Here is a 26,210-nt window from a genome sequence, read left to right as displayed (position 1 = left end):
GACCTGTATTTCCGACTTCTAGATCCTTTCCAGTCACAGAGCATTCTGTCCTTATTTTGTTCTCCCCAGCAACCAGATATCCCAAATAGACCTTCTACTGGGAGGGGACTGTATCGGCTGACGCCAGCGTTCAAGACTCTAACCGGAAGTGACGTTCATAGTATGAACACACCGTGTGCCATACTACCTCAGCTCAGGTGCACTGGGCACTCACCAAATGCACTAGCTGTGTCCTACACAGGCCTCATCTCATGTAATCTTCTCAACACTGCTATCAAGTGAATGAGATTTATAGAGGGAGAAAGGAACAGAAAAAGACAAAGAATAAAATAGGAATGCCCTCCCCAGGTATTATAGAAGACTGATGAATTGCTGAGCTCTACCTCTGAAACTAATAATACACTAAATGTTAATTGAATTTAAATTAAATTTTAAATTTTAAAAATTTAAAAATATGAGCCCCCCCCAACAACCCTGGTCTTAAATTCTACTACAGTGAAATTAAGGACTAGGAGGCCACGATAAATACTCAAGATTTCATTTACCCATACTCAAGATTTCATTTACTTGATGGGGGCGGCACCTGGGTAGCTCAATTGGTTAAGCATCTGGGCAGCTCAGGTCATGATCCCAGAGTCCTGGGATAAAGCCCTTCATAGGCTCCCTGCTCAGCAGGGAATCTGCTTCTCCCTCTGCCTCTCCCCCCAACTCATTCTCTCTCTCTCTCTCTCAAATAAATAAAAATCTTTAAAAATTAAAAATAACTAAGAAAATAGACTTGGGGTAGAAATTCCCAATCCATATTATAATAAATAAAAACTTATACCTTCCTACAGAATTTGTGGGGTTTTGGGGAGGGGTGGGAAAGAGGATGGGGAAGAGAAAATCTTAAGCAGGCTTCATGCCCAGTGCAGAGCCCCACACAAGGCTCGATCTCAGGAGCCTGAGATCATGACTTGAGCTGAAATCAAGAGTCAGACACTTAAGCTGAGACACTGAGCCACCCAGGTGCCCCTAACTGCCTAGTTCTTTATTTAAAAAAATTTTTTAAAGATCTTATTTATTTATTAGTCAGAGAGAGAGCACAACCAAGGGGAGTGGCAGGTAGAGAGGAGAAGCAGGCTCCCTGCAGAGGAGGGAACCGGATTTGGGACTTGATCCCAGGATGCTGGGATCATGACCCCAGCTAAAGGCAGACGCTTCACTGACTGAGCCACCCAGGCGTCCCTAGATAGTTTTTTAAAGCATGATCAAATATGATGGTTTCCAGAGGGTAGGGGTTTCAGGGTCGACAAAACAAGAGAAAGCGATTAAGAGTTAAAATCCTCTGGTTATAAAATAAATAAGACACGGGGATGTCGTGTATAGCCTAGGGAAAACAGCCAATAATATTCGAATGGCTGTCTGTGGTGACAGATGGTGACTGGATTTACCGTGGTGACCATTTCATCATGTATATGAATATCAAATTATCATGTCATATGGCTAAAACTAATACAATTTGCATGTCAATTACTCTTCCATAAAAAAGCTCAATTAAATATGTTAATCATACATCACCAACCAACCCATTTGTTAGCTACCGTTATACACCATGCACCATGGGAGGCCGGGAGAAACAGCGGTGGAAGACACGGTTTCTGCTTTCCAGGAGTTCTAAGTCTCGCAGTGGAGACAGTTGCATAAACACGCAGCACTTAGAGCTCTGATGAAGTCATACACAGGGCACTGTCGGCGTACAGAGGAAGAACACCTGACCAAGGGCAGGGGGCGGGCAGAGCATCGAATGCAGAATTGCATGTGCCCAGGGGCAGGCGGCAGGAGAGAGGGCAGAGGCAGAACCAAGGCCCTACCTACCACCGCATGGTTCAGGGGAGCTGAAAGGTGGAGTCTTGGCCTGGGAGAGGCAAGCAGCCAAGCCGGGGGAGGTGTGGGGAGGTTTCCAGAGGTCCTGGAAACAGGAAGTCACTTACAGAGTCTTAGCAGATACGGATTTTAGAAGTACAATTTAGACAACTGGTTGGAGGATGAACTGGAAAAGAACCAAAGTTCATGTTGCCCCAAAATCTAGGTATGCAGCGCCTGAGGTCTGAAGCAAGTGAGGGACTGAGAACGGAGAAGAGGCGGCAGATGGGAGAGACACTCGGAGGGGAGAGAGAACAGATCGCCGTGGAAGACAGGGAAGGGGGAAGAACCTGGGCTTTGGTTTCGGTGGCTGCATCGGTCATGACGTCATTCACCAAGGTCTGGGGGTAGAAGGTCAGAAGCAGCTCACTTCTAGGGGCGGCTGGGTGGCTCAGTGGGTTAAAGCCTCTGCCTTTGGCTCGGGTCATGATCCCAGGGTCCTGGGATTGAAAGACCCCTGCCCTGGAGAGTCCCCTCCCTTAAGAGATAAATAGGATGGCTTTAGACGTCCTGACAGCAGCCCAGGGTGGCACATGTGCAATTATCAAGACAGAATGTTGTGTGTACATCCCAGACTATCACAGGACTAATAAAGGATATGAATGCCCAGATTAAGGCTCTACAAGGTCCCTCTCTCTCTCTCTTTTAGTGATTGGTTAAGTTCCTGGTTTGAAGGAGGACTATGGCCAAATCTCCTTTTCGGGCTTCTCATTCTTATCGCCTTATTAACCTTAATATGTTGCTTTGTTCCATGTTTCTCTACTTGGTGCCGAGACTCCATTGCTACAATGACTACACCACAACAGACGATCCTTATCGCACGCGAGGACGCCTCTTCACTGTCAGCGCCGGATTCAGCTGCCTCCACCTTTCGTAACTCCCTTATACATTCCTACCCTGATCAATATTGACCCCAGTAGGTAGGGACAGCTCTACGCCCCTATTCAGCACGAAGAAGTTATAGAAGATGAGACCTTCCACCTTCAACCACCTTAAAGATTTAAGGGTCAAAATTGTTCAGGGGGAAATGATGAGGGAGCAGGAGGCTGGCTGAGGATGGAGAAGGGGCTGATGCCTTGCACCCCCTCTCCACCCACTCCCCTTGGTAATATGTGTGACATTCCTCAGGCACCCCTGACTGCCATAAAATGATAAATAGTTAACTTGCTGAGATCGCAGTTCTGCAGGGCGGGAGTCTCCCTTGGTTTGCAAATGTCCTTGAGATTTAGAACAAAGAAGTTACCTTATCAATAGCCCTAATGTCACCCTCCCCTCCATGAGAAACGGAAGGAGGCGGAGGTAGAAGGAAAAGTAAATAAAGTTCAATTTCTTCTAAACCTAAATCTCATTAACAAGGATGCTTGATAGCAGGAACGTAACACTCCACCAGGAGACTCCCAATTGTCTTTACTTGATAAGTAACCAGGCCTTCAATATCCTGGTAGTATTTTTTTCGCATGCATGGGCTAACCGGCCAGTTCTGCTTCTGTAAGATTGCTTTGTCTGCTTTCGCGTGGGTCCCCTGACCCAATCCACTGACGCCAAGTATGCCTGTTCAAACTATCAATCAATCAGCGCCGTCCCCCCCAAAACTTGTTTGTACCTGTCTATATAAACCCCGCTTTCCCCTCGGTCGGTGTGCTCGGTTAGCTGGAGCTGCCGACCACCCGCCGGTACCTGCGCCCCAATAAACCTCTTGCTGTTTGCATCCAGTGGCAGTGTTGGATTCTTGGGTAAGGGGATCCGCGGGTCTTTCAGGATCAAGCCCTGCATCGGGCTCCCTGCTCAGCAGAAAGCCAGCTTCTTTCTCTCCCTCTGCCTGCCTCTCTGCCTACTTGTGACCTTTGTCAAATAAATAAATAAAATCGTAAAATAATAATAATAATATAAAAAAGCAGCAGCTAGACATCGCTAAGTCTGCGGTGCTCCTGGAATCATCCAACAGGCAGTGAGAATACACGTTCCGACAGGAGCAAACTGGGAGAGACACAGAGTGACAGAGTCAGTCATCAGTAGCAGAGGCCACAGTTGCCCAGGGGGACCGCATAAATGCACCAGAGCAGAGACAAGGGCGGTGGGCTGATCCCTCGGAAGCCCAGGCATCTAGTACCAAATGCAAGACTGAGAGCCCCCAGTCACTTGTATCAGACACTGCCAAGTCTAGCATCTTGTCCAAACTCCCCTAGATATGGTCACATCAATTCGGGTTTCCATAAGCTTGTGGGACTGCCGGGGACCCTCGGAGGTGGCCTGAAACAGTCCCTACTTACAGCGAAGGTCTTACAAAAGGTGTGAAAAGTTGATGCCATTTCCAAGAGATCCTGGATCTGACACCCCTGAGAAAGACAGCCGCTAGCTTCCTGCAGGGGTGATGGGGAGAAGGGGGGTGAGGTTTGAAAAGCCCCGAGCAGGTCCCCCCAAGGGAATGTGCCTTCTCGTTTGCGAAGTTCTGCCCTCAGGCCTTCACAGGAACATGGAAATGCCCTTTTGTTTGTGAAGTTTTGCTGTCACTATAGAGTAAGTGGTTTTTATCACACACTTCCTGTTTTCAGCCCCGAGGGAGAGTTACTGTTCACATTGTGTGTGAGAACCTTCCTCTGGCTCTTTTAAACTGTTCCTTTGTTTACTCTTCTCTGAGATTACTAATTGGAGTTCTTCTAATCTCTTGGCTAACCGTTAATTTTTTTTTAAAGACTTTATTTATTTTTTTGACAGAGAGAGATCACAAGTAGGCAGAGAGGCAGGCAGAGAGAGAGAGAGGGAAGCAGGCTCCCTGCTGAGCAGAGAGCCTGACCTGAGCTGAAGGCAGAGGCTTAACCCACTGAGCCACCCAGGGGCCCCTTGGCTAAGCTTTTAAAACCACCCCGTTGCTCATCACCCTCCATCAAAGCAGGACAAAGTGTTCAACGGGCTTGCAGAAGGCAGGTCCACAGAGGGAGCAGGAAGGCCTCTCCTGCCCCCTGGCTGGTTTCTTCCTTCCGGCTGATCCCATCACCATGTGACTTCCAGACTGCTCTCTGCTCTGAGACCTTCCCCACTTTGTCTTTTAAACCCGTGACATTTTCCTCTCTAATGTCAAAACCTGAACTTCATCAGGCTAGTTCGTAGCCACATTTCAAGGTTAAATAACCTTAATTTCTAGCCATGTTTTCCCGAGTGCTGTTCCCCATCCCCCCGACTGGTGTCCTGGGTGGATGTGCTCTCCTCTCCATGAGACTCATTACTGATTTAAACCAGATCAGACCTACTGCCAGAGAGGGTCTTGTCTGAGCCCAAGAGCATCCCCCCCAGGTATGTGAGGTGGGGGAAGACCCAGAAGGGAGCCCTTCATTACCATCCCTAGGTGTCGACAATATCCATCCTCGACTAGAAGCAAATGACAAAGGAAAAATAGAGGGGCTGCCATGTGAGAAAACCCTGCAGGGTAGGGAGCAAAACAATGAAGGAGAAGGTGCCCTACAAAATAATAAATATAGTATAAAATTACAATAATTGAAATAGTAAGCTGCAGGCCTAGGGCAGGCAAAGCAATGGAAGAAGCTAGACAATCTAGAAAGAGACCCAAACAGATAAATGAGAATATAGTGTATGACATGGACAGTCTTTCCAAACGTGGCAGGAAACTGGCTTATTTTTTAGGGGAAAAAAATTTACCATGTAAATTTAGCTTTATACCATATGTCAAGATGAATTCCAAATAGGTCTAAGTTTAAAAGTGAAAAGCAAAACTATTAAGAAGCATTACAGGGGGCACCTGGCTGGCTCATTCAGTAGAGTATACGACTCCTGATCTCGGGGTCGTGAGTTCAAACCCCACACTGCAGACCTAACCAAAAAAGAAACAGCAGCAGCATTAGAAAATATTAAAGAATAAGGACTGATCTGATTTCAGGGCAGAGAAGGCTTTTCTTGGCATAAGCAGAGGCAGAAACCAAAAAAGCACCAACAGAATTGATTACATGAAAACTTAAAATGTCTAATTGCTAAAAAGAATATTGACAAGAAAACTAACCAGAAAATAGCCTGGGGATTATAATATGTGTAAGAAAAGATTAATATCATTCACGTAGCCAAACTATTAAAATCAATAAGAGAAAGGAGGTAATATAAATGAAAATGTGCTAAAATCCTCTAAAATATACCAAAAGGAACAAAGAGAACCAAAAATAGAAAATTATCTGCACCAAACTAATAAAAGTCCCAACTTTATATAAACTTCAAGTAAATGTAAGGAATTCAGCCACACAAATAAATACACATGAAGACACTGTGATGGTTCTCTCCTAATCCTTGGCACTTCCCCAGACAGACCATGCCACACGCTAAAGCCATGAGCAGCTGAAATGGACAGCAGAAGGAAAATTGGTGGCCACACCGTAAGTCATCAGCCATCACACGGCAGGCCACATCTCCCCTACCGAAGAAGTTATGAGACGCAGCCTTCCAGGGAGAAGGAACAATCTTCTTTCCATCTTTATATCCCCTCGATTCTATAATAAATATTCAACCCCAAATGATCACCGTGTTGTGTGCCCCAGTGGTTTAGCTGACATTTCTGCACACATTCTGCACACATTCTGCACAGGTCTTTGTGCATAATGAGTCAATAAATATTTGCTGAATTAAATTGTTATGTCACAGCATGCCCTTCCCACAGTCCTATCACACACAGAAACTCCGGTTTTGGGGGGTTACAGTGTAAAAAAAAAAAAAATCCCATTCATATTTTGTGAAAACTAACACTAATACAAGAGAATAACAGTGTGCCACCTGCTTTCCCCTGTGGTGTATCATCTATGCCTTCACGGGGCCTAGGCCCGGATGTAGATGCCTTCTAGTGAGGGAGCTGGGAGATACATGCCCACACAGAGATTCACTTGGGGATTTGGGGTTTGATTTGTAGCTAAAAAGTACTTCAGGAGATCACTGGGGATGAGATGACCCACTGAGGTAATGAAGGGCATGTGTGCCTCTCTTCTGGCCTGATCTAATACTGGGTACCCACATGTCAAAACACCTATGATCATGAAAGACTTTGAGAGAGTCTGGACAAAGAGGGACCGCGCTGGGATCAAGGCCAGGGTCTGTCCTGACCTCTACCACAGCTTCAAGCCCTGGGAACCAAGGGGCCCAGGCCCAGCAGGAATACATGTGGTACCCCGGAGCCAGCCTAAGTAGACAGGGTTGTCAGAGGACACAGGAGCCCCCGTCTTTGGATGGCCTGTGGGTCGCCAACAAAGGAAGAAAAAGAACTCCTCCTGCAGAAGAACGCAGCAGACTTGGCTCCTCACAGTCCTTCCTGGGGGCTCCCAACAGTGTGGGGGGGCATCAGAAGAGGGGCTGTGGTTCCCAGTTCTGCAGGCTGAATCAAAGCTCCCCTGACTGGAGCTGTCTCCATGAGGGGGACAGTCTGATCATGCTCGGGACACACAGGCATGTTTTTGAACATCTCTGCTGAACAGCTGAAAAAGCACCTTCTCTTTTCCTTCTCGTGAATGCGGGCAGAGACAGGAAATGTCCCCTCTAGGTTGCCAGGCTTGGTACTGAGGGCAAACTCAGCAAGGACTGGTTTCTTTGACTTTTTTTCCTTCCCTCTTCTCCTTTGGCATTCTTGATCCTCTCTTTTTTTAATCTTTATTTTTATTTTATTTTATTTATTTATGAGAGAGAGCAAGGGTGAGAGAGCATGAACAAGGGGCAGAGGGGGAGGGAGATTCAGACTGCCCCGCTGAGCACGGAGCCCGATGCGGGACTCAATCCCAGGACCCGGGGATCATAACCTGAGCCGAAGGCAGACGCTCAACCCACTGAGCTGCCAGGCGCCCCTGGCACTCTCGATTCTATAATAAATATTCAACCTCAAGTGGTCAGCGTGTTGTGCGCCCCAGTGGTTTAGCTGACATTTCTGCACACATTTGCTTTGTCTCTCTCTCTCTCTATGCACTTTCCCCTCCCTGGTTGTCTCTTGCTCCCTATGGGAAGACAGTTTTGCCCACAAAAGCTTTCTGACTTGGCCAGAAAATAGCAGAGCCAACGTGTGAAAGCTCTTCTGAGGGTGGAAGTTTGCTCTTCACCCTGCTCTGGAGGGAATATAAACGGTCGGGCTCTTCTGAAGAATTCAGCTCATGGGGCTCTACCTGAGGAAGCCTGTCACCCCCGAGGCAGAGACTCTACCAGAGGATCTGGTCTCACCCGCGCCTCTGACCCCGTTCTCACTGGGACACATGCCTCTGTCCTTCAACATGCCTAGAACTTGTGCCCTCCTCTGAGGTCAGCGACGTATTTAAAGCGCTTATCTTCATCCTGTTCCCATCAGTAAGATTTAGTTTAATATAAGACATGTGGGAGGGATATTCCACTCACTTTTCTTCTGGGAAATCAGCTGCTGCGTTTTCCAGACCCAAATCCCTCGCCTCACATTTCTGGTAAAATTCAAAAGTTCACAGTTTTACTGAAACCAAGCCATATCTTAAGCAATCAGGCATACCTCTCTTCATAGCAACAGGAAAGGCTCTCTTTTCTCCCCTTTTATGAGAGGGCTTGGGTGGGTTCTTTTGGTTGGTTGGTTGGTTTTTACCCTTTAGAAGATCATAACAACTTGAATTTTTGCACTTTTTAAAAAATGTCAAATTCTTTAAAGTAGTGTAGAGTTGGAAAATACGCAGCCGCTGTCTCAGTTTAGCTAAGGGTCTCAACAGACTTAAATAGCTCAACAGTGTCCCCTGGTGGCCATGGGCACAGGGCGTTTGCGCGACTGGGACTATACTGTGCCTAGGAAACAAGGTAGAGGTGAGTGTGTTCTCAGAAGAAACTCTCCTCCCCAACTCAAAAAACCTGATACACTACTTTGAAACAACAAACCATCCAAAACCCAACAAGGACCAAAGAACAGGAAACTAAACAGCTTTTCATTTGAAGCAGTCACCAGAAGAAGGAATGCCCAGCCAAACATTACTTCTCTTTCCAGCCCCAGTGTTGGGAATTTCTTTTGTTTGAAAGCCTTTCTTCACTAACCAGGCATCCCCTCAGCACCAACAGCACCCAGTGGCCACTCACATAGCTGCGCTACGTGCCAGCCCTGTCTTTACATCTCTGCCTCTGAGGAGCCATTTTAGGAGGAGAGAAAGAAAATAAACAACTACATTAAAAAATGCAAGTTCCGGGGCACCTGGGTGGCTCAGTGGGTTAAAGCCTCTGCCTTCAGCTCAGGTCATGATCCCAGGGTCCTGGGATCGAGCCCCACGTTGGGCTCTCTGCTCCGCAGGGAGCCTGTTTCCTCCTCTCTCTCTCTCTCTGCCTACTTGTGATTTCTCTCTGTCAAATAAATAAAAATTAAAAAAAAAAAAAGCAAGTTCCAACAACAAGTTCTGTGATGAATCTCAAATAGGACCCGCGGCTAGAGAGGGATGGGGTGGAGATGGAGGTTACTGGAGCAAGGACAGGCAGGGAGACCAACTCTAAGGTAATGACATCTGAGCAGAGACCTGGATGGCTATAAAGAAGCCACAAGCAGAGAGCACCCCGGGGAGAGTAAACAGTAGATGGAAAGTCCTGGATGCACGAACAGGTTTGACCTATCTAAGGAACATCAAGGAGGGCAGGGAGGCAGCAGATGCTTCGTGAGAAAGGAGGAAGAGTAGAGGAGATGAAGTCAGTGAGGAGGAGGGTGGGGGTCAGGAGCCTGAGTTCTATTCTAACACTAATGCAAACTCACTGGACAGTTTTCAGCTGGGGATGACATGTTCTCCTAGGCATTTTTTTTTTTTTTTAAATCACTCTGACTCCTGAGTTATTGTCTTCACCATACTTTGGTTGGGGAGAGGGGGAGACTAATGGGCATGCATGAAAGCAGAAAGACTACTGCAAAGGTCCAAGCAAGAGGTGGCTGGCTTGGATAAGGTTGCTCTGTGGGGAAGGGAAAGGGGGAAGAAGTATTTGGATACAGAATATATTGTAGAAAGAAGCCAGTGGTGCGTGTTGACAGATCAGAAGTCAGTGGGGAGGGGCAGAATCTTTTGGCCTGAGCAACAAGTGAATAGGAATGCCAATACCCCAAGACAGAGAAGCCTGGCTGGAAAATGGCTGTGGAGGTGAGAGAAGAGTTGGGAAATCAGAATCTTCCTGGACTTGTCTATTGGGCGTGCAAGAGATGACTCAGAGATGTTTAAAAGGTGACTGGATATATGAGTGTGGCACTCAGGGGAGAGTCTGGGACTAGGATACATACTGGGAAATCTTCAGCATACAGGCAATATTTATAGCCAGGAAACGTATCCGCAGAAAGGATAGATAATGAAAAAGGAACAGGAGCAGGCAGAGAGGACATCGATTAAAGAGGATAGAGCCAGCAAGAAAGGCTGAGAAGGAGGAGCCAGCATGGCAGGGGGACCCCAAAGCCAAGAGAGTTTCAAGAATGAGAAAATGTCAGATGCTGGGGACAGGGGAGGGGAATCAGATACAAACAAAACGGTCCCGTGGATTTTGTAAGATGGAGACACTTTCAGTAAAGCAGCGTGGACAGGACAACCGCCTTCGGATTGGAACCAGTTAAAGGGAAAACAGGAAGTCAGGATGTGGGACCTACAGAACAGACACTTCTTTTAAGAAGTTTTACTATAAAGGGGATGTTGAAAGAAGTAGCTGGAGGGAATATAGGATCAAAGGAAGTGTGTTTGTTTCTTTGTTTTCATTCAAAAAAAGGAGATACTACGAGAGGCTCGACATGCTCCTGCCGTGCAGTGTTGGGACTATTTCTCTGTTGGGGGGACACTGTGATTAGGCAGGAAAGGATGGGGTCCAACGCCCCTGGGGGTGGCGGTCACCTGAGCAGTGGGGATAGGAGAGAAGACAACACACGGTTCTGCACGCAGGGAGCAAGGGGAGCCTTGGGAGAGGCACGTCGTCACCTGATCACTTCCAAATGCTCCGGGAAGTCAGAAACAAGAAGCTCATACTCTGCGTTTCAGCACAGAGTGTGGGGGAAGTGGCAGGGGGAGCACCCCAGATTTGAGGAGCGACAATGAGAAGATGAGAGAAAAGTGAAATTGGGAGGAAGCCAAAGTGCGGCTGCCAAGCACTGTTCCCTGAGAATAACGGACTCCTGAGGCACTCACGACAAAATGACGATTACACATAACTGAGAAGCCGTCATGAGGAACAATTCTTTTTAGGTCTCGAGTATGTCAACTATTTTAAATATCCCGAAGGAATGTAACCAGCACTCACATACACGCTAGCCAGATTTAACTCGCGTTAGTATTTTGTCTTGACTACCTTTCTAAGAGAGAAGACATGACAGGTATGACCACAGGACCCTTTCATCACCCCCCCTTCAGGTGTGTGCTACAACAGTGGGAAGCAATAGGTTCCTCTTCCTGCCGGCCCGTCTACAGCTCTGTGGTGACTTCATTCATCCGAATGCTGCCATGCCCGATTTACCTGCAATGTGGGTTGTCAGGGGGAGGACCACGGGAAGTTGAGAAGACCAAGCCTGGATGCGGATGCTGTAGTTGGTGCCCGGACGCAGGTCCAAGCACATCTCAGGAGCCTGGCTGTGGGCAGTCATATTAAAGGTCATTTCCTGGGCAAATTCCTTCTGATACCATCTCTGGCCCCGAATGTAGAACTGAAACAGAGAGGTTCACTAGGTGAATGGTGAGCTTGGAAGGCTCCAAATGCCTGGGTACTTTCCCTTTTTCAGGAGCCATCATGCCCTCGACTCCAAATTTCCTTCAGAAAGTGAAACAGAACAGTAAGCCAATGTCTCAGGCATCACCCCCGAAACACCGCCATGACAATAGGTGAGTACAATAAAGATATTTTGAAATCAAAATGTACAAAAGGCCGAGGCCCCAGTGCTGTGTTCTCACATGTACCACACACAACACAGAGAAGTCTGTTGGCAGGGGGAAGGCCACAGAACATTCTCCTAGAAGAAAATGCGGAATCTGAACTAAGGCTTCTCCAGAGCACGACCTGAGTGAGGGTACGCCTATCTGGCCTGGCGAAAGCTCGGCAGGGCTTTGCTCCTCTGCCTGCCCCCTTCGTGTTTCGGGGATTTTTAATTTTGGGAACAGAGTATTTGCCATTTGACGGCCACACGCCTTCCAATTTTGCTCTTCATTTTACAATACCTGACCTGGGCCCAGGCAAGCAACAGTGTCTTTGGGATCACGGAGCAACTTTCGACAGTAATGTGGTACCAAACTGCATCAAAATGGAGCCATTTATAGACAAAGCAGCACTTAATGCTTCATATAAAGCAATACACATTTTTAAAAGTTAAAATGCACATGAACTACACAGATGTGCCTGCCCCCTTCGCCACATGCTCCTGTAACCCCCCAGCACCTGGCCCAGTAGACATACTTCTCTACCCACTTAATTTCTTCTAGCAGCAGCTCATCCCATGGTTTCCACCTTTCTTACTCACAACAACAGTAGCTTCAAAAGTTCCCCCTGACTCTCTAGACAACATGCCCAGACCCTGGTCAGAGACACTGGCCTGAAGAGGCACACCCAGGCAAAAGCCACGAGTTCCTTCCACTGATACTGGGTGGACATTTGTTCGTGCACATCATGCCACGTGGACAAAGAAACTCTCACAGCTTACTCAGAAATCCCCAAGGTATCCTTCTTCAAATATGTAGTGGAAGTGCCCATTTTCTTGCTTTGGCTCACAATTCTTACCATAAATCTGCCATTGATAATAACAGCTATATAAGTAGATTTTTAGGTTTGCTGATATTTTTTTAAACCTCCTACACTAGACAACACCTACACATAGAGTAACATTCAGTCACTTACTAAATACATCTCCTCTGTGTCAGCGGTCTTGGTACTGCTCCATCTCAAGCAGGTTTCGTTAAATACTGAAATGTTACCGATGATCTGTTTTACTGCAGGGGGGAAAGAATGAGAAATCAACTTACACTCGATACAAAAATACTACCTTCCACAGCGCACGCAACTCTTGATTTTGGGGTTGTGAGTCAGAAAATGTTGGGTGTAGGGATTATTTAAAAAATAAAATCTTTTAAAAATTACTATATTTTTTTCCCCTTTTTCTTTTTTTTTTAATTTTAAATTTTTTATTTTTTATAAACATATATTTTTATCCCCAGGGGTACAGGTCTGTGAATCACCAGGTCTACACACTTCACAGCACTCACCAAAGCACATACCCTCCCCAATGTCCATAACCCCACCCCCTTCTCCCAACCCCCCTCCCTCCAGCAACCCTCAGTTTGTTTTGTGAGATTAAGAGTCACTTATGGTTTGTCTCCCTCCCAATCCCATCTTGTTTCACTTATTCTTCTCCTAAAAATTACTCTTTTTTAAAAGACTTATTTATTTATTTGAGAGAGAGAGAGAAAGAGCATTTGGGGGGGAGGGGCAGAGAGAGAGGGCAAAAGAATCTTTTTAAGTAGACTCCACACTGAGTGTGGAGCCCAAAGAAGGACTCAATCCCAAAACCCTGAGATTACGACCTGAGCCAAAAACCAAGAGTTGGACGCATAACCAACTGTGCCAGCCAAGCACCCCCCACAACAAAATACTACCTTTTAATCAAATCATATACATAGGATGATTTCAGCAGTATTTTAATTTAGAAATGAGTGGTCACAGCACTTTTATATTTATGTAAACTCAGTCCTGAGAAAAGATTTAAAATCAAAAGATACCCAATCAGAAGATCCCTCTTAAAAATTACTTAAGGGGTGCCTGGGTGGCTCAGTGGGTTAAGGCCTCTGCATTCGGCTCAGGTCATGGTCCCAGGGTCCTGAGATCAAGCCCTGTACTGGGCTTTCTGCTCAGCAGGGAGCCTGCTTCCTCCCCTCTCTCTGCCTGCCTCTCTGCCTACTTGTGATCTCTGTATGTCAAATAAATAAATAAAATCTTTAAAAAAATTACTTAAATCCTTAAAAAAATTACTTAAATCCAGTACCCTGGTTTACTAGCCTAAAACTGCAACTCAGCCTTGGACAACCTCATTTTATATAAATAAGTACTAATTTCGAATTCTCAGCTGGGAGCAACACTTGAGCAGAGAATTGAGAGGTGCTCTTTGAAGAACTAAAAATGATTTGCTAAGAAGCTTCAGAGCAGGGGAGCCTGAGGGGGCTCAGTCAGTTGAGCATCCGACTCTTGGTTTTGACTCAGGTCATGATCTCAGGGTCACAAATCGAGCCCCACATCAGACTCCCCACTGAGTAGGGAGATTCTCTCCCTCTGCTCCCCCCCACTCAAGTTTTCTCTCTCTCAAATAAGTAATCTTAGAAAAAAAAAGAAGTTTCATAGCAAAACTGCAATGATTAATAAATGATAAAGACAACTCCCAAAGAACATGAGGAAAGAAGTCTCATGGGAGCCAAGCCTTTATTGTGTAAGCCTCTGGCCTGACAGGTTCCTATGAATGAAGCCATGTTGGTAGAAGTGCCCCTTCTTTATGGACTGGGCAGATTTGCCCAGAGGAAACCTGTTGCACAGGTCAAAAGTTGTATTTCAAATGCTGTAAGACAGAGTAGATAAGAAAGTACTTGTGATTCAAAATAACGCAATCTCACCATTGGGTATAGGTGTTTATGAAACTTTCAAAACCAATAATCCTGGGGCACCTGGGTGGCTCAGTCAGTTAAGCATCCATCTTTAGTTCAGGTCATGATACTGGGGTCCTGGTATGGAGCCCTGTGTCAGGATCCCTGCTTGGCAGGAAGTCTGCTTCTCCCTTTCTCTCTGCCCCTCCCCCTGCAAATGCACTCTCACGCACTTGCGCTCTCTCTCCCCGTCGTGTGCCACGTGCGTGCTCTATCTCTCAAATAAATAAATAAAATCTTTTAAAATAAACAACAAAAACAAAAAACAAAAACCTCAATACTACTTAAACAGTTCCAGGGGATGGGCAATGGATAATTAATTAATTAACTAAACAGTTCTAGACCACCAAAAAAGGTGGAAAGCTTCCCAATTTATTCGTGATGACTAGATAACCCTCAACAATGCCAAAACTGCACAATGATGGCACAAGCAATTATGAAACACACTATGTCAAACTCAATTATTAACATAAATGAAAAAATCTAAAATAAAATATTAGCAGATAGAAGTCAGCAGTACATTCAAAGAACAATACCCTGTGACCAAGGAAGATTTATTCCAGGAATATTATTAGAAAAGTTATTAATAGATTAAAAGGGAAAAGCCATATGGTTATTCTTACAAGCGTAATGGTTAATATATTTAGTATAGATTCTTGACTAAAAATCTTAGTCGGGATTTAATTGAATAGAAATGTCTTAACTTAAAAGAGTGTTTATCAGAAGCCACCATCCTGGGTAGTAAAACAATGAGGCAGTTTCTAGTAAAGTTAAGAACAATACAAGGATGCATGTTCTCATAGTTATTATTTACCATTAGCTAGAAGATTCTAGACAACACGGAAAGAGGCAAGAACAAAATGAGCTATAAATACTAGGAAGAAAGGGAACAAATGATGCCACTGCCAGTAATGCTAACAGGATCCACTGAAAAACAAATATGAAGGAGTTTGAAAGCAATCTTAAAACAAATACAAATAATGGGACTTTGGCAAAGCATATCTGAACATAAGAACATAGAAAAACTAGTAGTTTTTGATGTATCTACAAGAACAAGTATGGTAGGCTGGAAACACCCCTCCCAAAATGTCCACATCCATCTGTGACCATGTTACCTTACAGGGCAGAAAGAATTCACAATGTGATTATGAGATTATTGGGATTATCTAGATGAACCTAACATAGTCCTTATAAGAGAGAGACAAAAAGATCAGAGTTAGAGAGTGATTTAAGGACAAAAGAAGCAGTTAAGCCAAGGAGCTTCAAAAAATGGAGGATGGGGCCATGAGACAAGGAATGTAGGTGAGATCTAGAAACTGGAAAGGACAAAGAAATGGATTCTCTTCTCTAGCCTTCAGAATGAACACAGGTCTGATGCCACTGTAGTTTTAACACGGTGGAACTGTTTCAGGTGTCTGACCTCTAGAAGTATAATAAATTCACGTTGTTTTAAGCCACTGAATTTGCACTTATTTATTATACTAGCAATAGGAAACTAAAACAACACATAAAATATAACAAAAAACTGCAGCGCCCAGCCACCTTGAAGCACCCAACTACTGCAGTGTGCCACACCCGGCCAGCAGGTGCACGGAGGCCTCCACACGCTGCACCCAGCCTCATGCCCCCAGCAGCACCAGTTCACACCCCCCAGCTACCGCAGCACTTCAGGGAATCTGGCAGAGGACTAGCGACCCAGTGTGAATTTTGCTAACACCACCGCCTGCTCTCAAGTTCCCTGGCAGGCATGCCTATCCTGCCTAGGTCCCACTAACACCACAGAGAACAAACACAGCCCACACTGGGCAGAGTCCATGCAGACAACCATCCTGAAACGAAAAGTGACTCAGACAGAACAACAGGCTACACACACAGCAACACACATTGGATACTCTCCTAAAGTGAACAGGGACACACTGCACTACGGAGCACTCCAAGTCATCTTCTTCATAAAGTCACTACTTTCAAGAGTTTAAGACATAGCTGACTTTCTTCAAAGTTGGTGGCATCACAATTCTGGACTTCAAGCTATATTACAAAGCTGTCATCATCAAGACAGTATGGTACTGGCACAAAAACAGACACAGAGATCAATGGAACAGAATAGAGAGCCCAGAAATAGACCCTCAACTCTATGGTCAACTAATCTTTGACAAAGCAGGGTAGAATGTCCAGTGGAAAAAAGACAGTCTCTTCAACAGTGTTGGGAAAATTGGACAGTCACATGCAGAAGAATGAAACATTTCCTTATACCACACACAAAAATAGACTCAACATGGATGAAAGACCTCAATGTGAGAAAGGAATCCATCAAAATCCTGGAGAACACGGGCAGCAACCTCTTCAAGCTCAGCCACAGCAACTTCTTCCTAGAAACATTGCCAAAAGCAAGGGAAGCAAGGGCAAAAATGAACTATTGGGACTTCATCAAGATCCAAAGCTTTTGCACAGCAAAGGAAACAAAACCAAAAGACAACTGACAGAATGGGAGAAGATATTCACAAATGACAATCAGATAAAGGGCTAGTATCCAAGATCTATAAAGAACTTATCAAACTCAACACCCAAAGAACAAATAATCAAGAAATGAGCAGAGGACATGAACAGACATTTCTGCAAAGAAGACATCTAGATGTCCAACAGACACATGAAAAAGTGCTCCACATCACTCGGCATCAGGGAAATACAAATCAAAACCACAATGCGATACCACCTCACACCAGTCAGAGTGGCTAAAATTAACAAGTCAGGAAATGACAGATGGCAAGGATGCGGAGAAAGGGGAAACTTCTTACACTGTTGGTGGGAATGCAAGCTGGTGCAGCCACTCTGGAAAACAAGCTGGTGCAGCCACTCTGGAAAACAGTAAGGAGGTTCCTCAAAAAGTTGAAAATAGAGCTACCCTCTGACCCAGCAATAACACTACTGGGTATTTACCCTTAAGATACAAATGTAGTGATCCGAAGGGGCACATGCACCCAAACGTTTATAGCAGCAATGTCTACAATAGCCAAACTATGGAAAGAACTTAGATGTCCATCAACAGAATACTATGTAGCCATCAAAAGAAATGAAATCTTGCCATTTGTAACAACATGGATGGAACTAGAGGGTATTATGCTGAGCAAAATAAGTCAATCAGAGAAAGATAATTATCATATGATCTCCCTGATATGAGGAAGTTGAGAGGCAGGGTAGGGGATTTGGGGGGTAGGGAAGGAAAAAATGAAACAAGGTGGGATCAGGAGAGAGACAAACCATAAGAGACTCTTAATCTCACAAAATAGACTGAGGGTTGCTGGGGGGAGGGCAGGTATGTAGAGGGTGGTGGGGTTATGGACATTGGGGAGGGTATGTGATATGGTGAGTATGCTATGAAATGTGTAAGCCCGACGATTCACAGACCTGTACCCCTGGGGCAAATAATATATTATATGTTAACAAAAATAATTAATCAAAAATAAAAATAAAAAGACATAGCTGACTTTCTTAACAGACAGAAACAGACAGAGAGAGGCAGAAAAAATGATGAGAAAAAGAAATTTATCCCAAATGGAAGGAAAGGACAAGGCCACAGCCAGAGATCTAAACAAAACAAATATAAGTAACATGCCTGAATGAGAATTTGAAGCAATGATCATAAGGATACTCACTGGACTTGGGAAAATAGTGGAAGACATGAGTGAGACCCTTAAGCAGGGTTAAGGAATAACACAGCAGAGATAAAGGACTCAATAAATGAAATGAGAAACACATTTGATGGCATGAACAGCAGAATGGAAGAAATAAAGGAATGAATTAGTGACCTAGAAGACAGAGTAATGGGAAGTAATCAAGCTGAACAAAAGAGAGAAAAAAGAATTATGCAAAATGGTAACAGACTTAGGGAACTCAGTGATTCCATCATACGTAATGACATTTGTGTCATAGGAGTCCCAGAAGAAGAAGAGAGAGAAAGGGGACAGAAAATTTATTTGAAGAAATAATAACTAGGGGCACCTGGGTGGCTCAGTCAGTCAAGCTTGCAGCTCGGCTCATGATCCCAAGGTCCTGGAATTGAGACCTGCATCAGGCTCCCTGTTCAGTGGGGAGTCTGCTTCTCCATTTCCCTCCAACCCTGCTCATGCTCTCTTACTCACTATCTCTCTCTCTCTCAAATAAATAATTTTGAAGTAAGGAAGGAAAAGATATAATAACTGAAAAATTCCCCAACCTGGCAAAGGAAACAGATACCCAGATCCAGAAGGCACAGAGAACTCCAATCAAAATCAACAAAAGCAGACCCACACCAAGAAAGATTGTAATTAAATATCAAAATATAGTGACAAAATTTTTTTAAAGCAACAACAACAACAAAGAAGACAGTAACTTACAAGGGAAAATCCATAAGGTTGCAGAAGATTTTTCAAGAAACTTTGAAGGCTGAAAGGGAGTGGCATGATATATTCAAAGTGCTCAATGGGGAAAGTCTGTGGTAAAAAATACTCTATCCAAAAGCCTACCATTCAGAATAGAAAAAGAAATAAAGTACTTCCCAGACAAACAGAAACTAAAAGAGCTTGTGACCACTAAACCAGCCCTGCAAGAAATATTAAAGGGGATTCTTTGAGTGGAAAGGAGACCAAAAGTGACAGTATAAAGGTAGAAAACATAAAAGCAGTAATAATGAATATTTCTATAAAAAATGAGTCAAAGAACTCACTAAATAAAAGAATTTAATATATAATAACATATATCTAAAACATGGGAGAGGAGAAAACACTGGGTTCAAACTTGAGTAAACTTCAACTTAATATAGACTGCTATGGGCAGAAGACATTATATACAAACCTAATATAACAAAAACCATAATAAACATGCAAAGAATAAAAAGGAAGAAATCTAACTATATTACTAAAGAAAACCAGTAAACCAAGAAAGAGAGAGAGAAGAGAAACCGAGAGAGAGAAAAGTATCAGAAAAAAGCTTCAGAAAGAACAAAAAAAGTAATAAAATGGCAATAAATACATATCTTTCAATAATTACTTTGAATGTAAATAGACTAAACACTCTAATCAAAAGACATAGGGTGACAGAATGAATTTTTTAAAATCTATATGGTGCCTGCAAGAGATTCATTTCACACCTAAAGACAGCTATAGATTGAAAGTAAAGGGATGGAGAAACATCTATCATGCAAATGGATATCAAAAGAAAGCTGGAGTAGCAATATTTAAATCAGACAAAATAGACTTTAAAACAAAGACTATAATAAGAGACAAAGAAGGAAACTATATAATAATAAAGGGGACAAACAAGAAGATATAACAACTGTAAATATTTATGCACTCAACATGGGAGTACCCAAATACATGAAACAGTTACTAACAGACATAAAGGAGCTAATCAGTAATAATAATAGTAAAAGTAACAGTAACAGTAAAGGACTTTAACAGTCCACTTACATCAACAGACAGATCATCTAAATAGAAAATCAACAAAGAAACAGTGGCTTTGATTGACACACTGGAAGAGAAGGATTTAACAGATATATTCAGAACAGTCCATCCTAAAACAACAGAGTAAACATTCTTTGCAAGTGAACATTCTTCAGAATAGATGGCACATTAGGCCACATAACCAGCCTCAATGAACTCAAAAACACTGAAGTGATACCATGCATCTTTTCTGATCACAACACTATGAAACTATAAGTCATAAGAAAAAATAAGAAAAAATCTGGAAAGACCACAAATGAATCGAGGTTAAATAACATGGTACTAAACAATGAATGGGTCAACAAGGAAATAAAGGAAGAAACAAAAAGCACATGGAAACAAATGAAAATGAAAACACAAAGATCCAAAACCTTGGGATGCAGCCAAAGCAATTCTAAGTGGGAAATGTATAGCAATATAGACCTACAAGAAAAACCTCACATAAACAAACTAATACCTTATACCTAAAGGAGCTAGAAAAAGAACAATCAACAAAACCTAAAACCAGCAGAAAGAAGGAAATAAAGATGAGAGCACAGGGCACTTAGGTAGCTCAGTTGGTTAAGTGTCTGACTTTTGATTTCGGCGCAGGTCATGATCTTAGGGTTCTGAGATTGAGCCCCATGTCAGATTCCATGCTCAGTATGGATCCTGCTTAAGATTCTCTCTCTCTCCCTCTTCCTCTGCCTCCCCGCCCTGCCCATGCATGTTCTCTCTCTCTCTTTTTCTCTTGCTCTCTCATTCTCTCACTCTCTCTCTCTTAAAAAAATTTTAAAATAAAGATGAGAGCAGAAATAAATGATAGAAAAACAACCAAAAAACCCCCACAATAGAACAGATCAATGAAACCAAGAGCTGGTTCTCTAAACAAAACAAAACAAAACAAAACAAAATTGATAAACCTCTATCCAGATTTATCAAGGCAAAAAAAAAAAAAGGAGAAAAGACTTAAATAAATAAAATCACAAATGAGAGAGAGAGGAGAAGTAACAAGATCCAGATCCAGAAAGCACAGAAGGCACAGCCAACATCACAGAAATACAAACAGGTGGAAGAGAAATTTATGAAAAACTATACGCCAATAAATTGGACAACCTAGAAGAAATGGATGAATCCCTAAAAATATGTAAACTACCACAACTTGAAACAGGAATAAAACCAAAATTTGAATAGACCAATAACCAGCTGCGAAATTGAATCAGTAATCAAAAAGCTCCCAACAAATGAAAATCCAGGACCAGCTGGCGTCATAGGTAAATTCTACCAAATATTTAAAGACAAATTAATACCTATTCTTCTCAAACTCTTCCAAAAAGTAGAAAAGTAAGGAAAACTTCCAAATTCATTCTATGAGGCCAGTACCATCCTGATAAAAACTGGATAACGACACCACAAAAGAAAGACAACTATAGGCCAATATCCCTGATGAACATAGATACAAAATCCTCAACAAAACACTAGCAAACTGAATCCAAGAATACATTAAAATAGTCATTCACCACAATCAAGGGGGATTCATGCCCAACATGCAAGCATGGTTCAATAGTCAAATATCAATTGATGTGATACATCACATCAATAAGAGAAAGAATAAGAATCATATGATCACTTCAATAGATGCAGAAAAAGTATTTGACAAATATGTCCTTTCATGACAAAAATCCTCAACAAAGGCCTAGAGGGAACATACCTCAACTTAGTAAAGGCCTTATATGAAAAACTCACAGCTAACATCATCCTTAATGGGAAAACACTGAGAGCCTTTCCCTTGAGGTTAGGAACAAGACAAGGATGCCCACTCTCAACACTTTTATTCAATACAGTACTGGAAATCCTAGTCACAGCAATCAGACAACAAAAGAAATATTAAGGCATCCAAACTGGTAAGGAAGAAGTAAAACTTTCACTATTTTCAGATGGCATAATACTATATATAGAAAATCTTAAAGACTCCACCAATAAAACTGTTAGAACAGATCAACAAACTAAGTAAAGTTGCAAAAATCAATGTACGGAAATCAGTTACATTTCTATACACCAATAATGAAGCAGCAGAAAGAGAAATTAAGAAAACTATACCATTGATAATTGCACCAAAAATAACTAGATACCTAGGAATAAACCTAACCAAAGAGGTGAAAGACTTATACTCTGAAAACCAGAAAATACTGATGAAAAAAATATAAGTTGGGGCACCTGGGTGGCTCAGTGGGTTAAGCCTCTGCCTTCAGCTCAGGTCATGATCTCAGGGTCCTGGGATGGAGCCCCACATCGGGCTCTCTGCTCAGCAGGGAGCCTGCTTCCCCCTCTCCCTCTGCCTGCCTCTCTGCCTACTTGTGATCGCTGTCTGTCAAATAAATAAATAAAATCTCTTTAAAAAAATGTAAGTTAACACAAAGAAATGGAAAGACATTCCATGCTCATGGATTGGAAGAACAAATATCATCAAAATGTCTATTCTACCCAAAGGATCTACACATTTAATGGAACCCCAACAAAATGCCAACAGCAGTTTTCACAGAACTAGGACAAACAATTCTAAAATTTGCATGGAACCACAAAAGACCCCAAATAGCCAAAGCAATCTTGAAAAAGAAAAGCAAAGCTGGAGACATCACAATTCCAGACTTCTATGATATTGGCCAAAAATGGATGCAGAGATCAATGGAACTGAATAGAATACCCAGAATTAAACCCACAATTTTATGGTCAATTCAACTTTGACAAAGGAGGAAAGAATCTACAATGGGAAAAGGACAGTCTCTTCAACAAATTGTGTTGGAAAAATTGGATAGCAACATGCATAAGAAAGAAACAGAACCACTTTACTAAAACAATAATAAAAATAAAAATTAAAATTAAAAATGTAAAAAAGAATTTATAAAAGTATTTAAAATTTGGGGCGCCTGGGTGACTCAGTGGGTTAAAGCCTCTGCCTTTGGCTCAGGTCGTGATCTCAGGTCCTGGGATCAAGCCCTGCATCGGGCTCTCTTCTTGGCGGGGAGCCTGCTTCCTCCTCTCTCTCTGTCTGCCTCTCTGCCTGCTTGTGATCTCTCTCTCTCTCTCTCTCTGTCAAATAAATGAATAAAATCTTTAAAAAAATATTTAAAATTTTATAAAATTAAAAATGAATAAATTCAAAGGGAATGGAAGACCTAAATGTGAGACATGAAACCATCAAAATCCTAGAGGAGAACACAGGCAGCAACCTTTTTGACATTGGCTGTTGCAACTTTTTTCTAAAATGTCTCCTGAGGCAAGAGAGACAAAGGCAAAAAATAAACTACTGGGACTACATCAATATAAAAAGCTGCTTCGCAGCGAAGGAAAAAACAAAACTAAAAGGCAACTTACAGAATGGGAGAAGATAGTTGCAAATGACATATCCAGTAAAGGGTTAGTATCCAAAATATAAAAAGAACTTATAAAACCCAACACCCCAAAACCAAATAATCCAATTTAAAAATGGGCAGAAGACATGAACAGATATTTCCACAAAGAAGAAATACAGATGGCAAACAGACACATGAAAAGATGTTCATCATCACTTCACTTACATCAGGGAAATGCAAATCAAAACCACAACAAAATATCACATTACATCTGTCAGAAGGGCTAAAATCAGCAACACAAGAAACAACAGTTTTGTTGTTGGGGAGGATATGAAGAAAAAGGAACACTCATGCACTGTTGTTGGGAATGCACATGGGTGCAGCCACTGTGGAAAACAGTATGAAGGTTCCTCAAAAGTTAAAAAACTACCTTAGGATCCAGCAATCACACTACTGGGTATTTACCGAAAGAAAACAAAAACACTAATTCAAGGGGATGCGTGCACCCCTATGTTTATAGTAGCATTACCTACAACAGCCAAATTATGGAAGTAGGCCAACTGTCCACCCATTGATGAATGGATAAAGAAGATGTGGTGTATATACACAATGGATTATTACTCGGCCATAAAAATGAATGAAATCTTGGGATGCCTGGGTGGCTCAGTCGTTAAGCAACTGCCTTCAGCTTGGGTCATGATTCCAGTGTCCTGGGATCAAGCCCTGCGTTGGGCTTCCTGCTCAGCGGGAAGCCTGCTTCTCCCTCTCCTGCTCCCCCTGCTTGTGTTCCCTCTCTCGCTGTGTTTCTCTCTGCTAAATAAATAATAAAATCTTTAAAAAAAAAAAATGAATGAAATCTTGCCATTGGTGACGACATGGGTGGAGCTAGAGTGTATTATGCTGAGCAAAATAAACCAATCAGAGAAACAAATACCATAGGATTTCACTCCTATGTGGAATTTAAGAAACAACAAATGAGCAAAGGGAAAAGAAAGAGAGAGAAACAAATCAAAAAACAGATTCTTATTTTAAAAGATTTTATTTATTTATTTGACACAGAGAGATCACAAGTAGGCAGAGAGGCAGGCAGAGAGAGAGAGAGAAGTAAGCAGGCTCCCTGCGGAGCAGAGAGCCCGATGTGGGGCTGGATCCCAGGACCCAGAGATCATGACCTGAGCCGAAGGCAGAGGCTTAACCTACTGAGTCACCCAGGCGCCCCACGAAACAGATTCTTAACTACAGAAAACAAATTGATGGTTACCAGAGGGGAGTTGGGGGGGGGGGGGGCATGAGGGAAATAGGTGATGGGATTAAGGCCCGCACTTGTCCGTGATGAGCCCTGGGTGACACCTATAGAATTGCTGGATCACTGTATTGTAAACTGTAACTAACTAAAACTGTTAACGAACTAAAATTAAAATTAGAACTTTTAAAAAATGAAATGAAATGAAAAGGTCCCTGGCCACGAGAGAAGAAACCACACACAAACTTCAAATAAGTAGAACAGAAAGAGAATAGAAAGAAATCAAACTAGAAATGTCCGAGACTTATGAAGATATTTTTTTCTAAAAGACAGGAAAGAAAACAATAGAGAAATGCCACATCCATGAATGGAAAGACTCAAAAGTGAACCTTCCTGGAACACGTTAAGTTCACATGTTCATTCAGTGACTGAGGAAGTGCTTACCATGCACCAGCATGCTTTGGGGGCTAAGAACAAAGTGCGGAGGAAAAAAGTCTCTGAATGGGGGCACCTGGGTGGCTCAGTGGGTTAAAGCCTCTGCCTTCGGCTCAGGTCATGATCTCAGGGTCCTGGGATCAAGCCCCACATCGGGCTCTCTGTTCGGCAGGGAGCCTGCTTCCCCCTCTCTCTCTGCCTCCCTCTCTGCCTAGCTGTGATCTCTCTCTCTGTGTCAAATAAATAAATAAAATCTTTAAAAAAAAAAAAAAAAAGTCCCTGAATGTCAGGGAACTCATCCTCGTGAAAAAGGCAGAAAATAAGTAAGTAAACAAATAAATAAAAAATATAATCTCATGGCGCTGGGAAAGAATGAACAAAAGCATTGCAGGGGGATAGAAATCATGGCCAGGGAAAGCTCCCTGCGGAGATGGTTTGCGAGCCAAGAAATGAGGAGTGTGAGTGAGTCACCAAGAATGGAGGATAAGGGCTAAGAGGGAGCTCCAAGGTCAACATCCCAGATGCAGGAATCACCTTGTCACACTCACAGAAGAGAATGCAATTACTGCTAAGCTTCTTTGAAACAGCAAGAAAAAAACTGTATTAAAAATATTGGAAGAGGCCATAACCAGGTACTGGTACCTATTACAAAGTTACAACAGAGTTTCTCAATCTTTTATCATTACAGTCCCGCAAGAAGACTTTCAAAACATTTCCCCCCCCAATCTCTCACCTTTCATAAAATGTCAATACCCCCAATATGTTCTATGTTTCTTGTGTACTATATGTTTATCTATATATAAAAAGAATATTTTCTTGCCCCTTAAGAACCAATTTTTGCCCCCTTGTGAGTGATTTTGCCTCCTAGGGGTGATACCATGCCTACTGAGAATGTGTTAGAGCGATTAAATAAAACCATCTCACTGGTTAAATTCAGTTCCCTCTTGGTGGGAAAGCGACTCTCACCTTAAGTCTCTTCCCCTCCCACTTCACTGGGGAGTTATGGTTTGAACCACAGGCAGCTCGAACCCCTGATACATTCGCTGGGGAGAAAAGGATCCCTGACAGAGCTAGTCCTAAATCCATTCCTACCCTGCTCTCTGACCCTTCGCTACAAAAAGTACACACCCTGTCCCCCATACAGATATTCCTTCCCCGGCTCATTTTTAGAGGGTCACTCTGCCTCCTCTTTCTCTCCTTTCCCCACCCAGAAGGCCCATCT

The 26,210-nt window shown here is 43.0% G+C and overlaps 1 protein-coding gene across 5 annotated transcripts in view; it reads right to left on the bottom strand.

The window, feature by feature from the left end:
- SUSD1 (sushi domain containing 1) overlaps positions 1–26,210 on the bottom strand; it is a 138,275-nt gene that overhangs the window by 20,819 nt on the left and 91,246 nt on the right. For all 5 annotated transcript variants that reach the window (XM_032308466.1, XM_032308464.1, XM_032308467.1 and 2 more), the window contains exons 11-12: positions 12,712–12,803; positions 11,344–11,530 (exon numbers count right to left, since the gene is read on the bottom strand). In XM_032308466.1, coding sequence (XP_032164357.1) covers positions 11,344–11,530; positions 12,712–12,803 — 279 coding nt within the window. The remainder of the gene's footprint in view (positions 1–11,343; positions 11,531–12,711; positions 12,804–26,210) is intronic.

This window comes from Mustela erminea, chromosome 12 (assembly GCF_009829155.1).
Source record: "Mustela erminea isolate mMusErm1 chromosome 12, mMusErm1.Pri, whole genome shotgun sequence".
NCBI lineage: Eukaryota > Metazoa > Chordata > Mammalia > Carnivora > Mustelidae > Mustela > Mustela erminea.
Note: the sequence above shows the minus strand (reverse complement) of the source record. Positions and strands in the feature narration are given on the sequence as shown.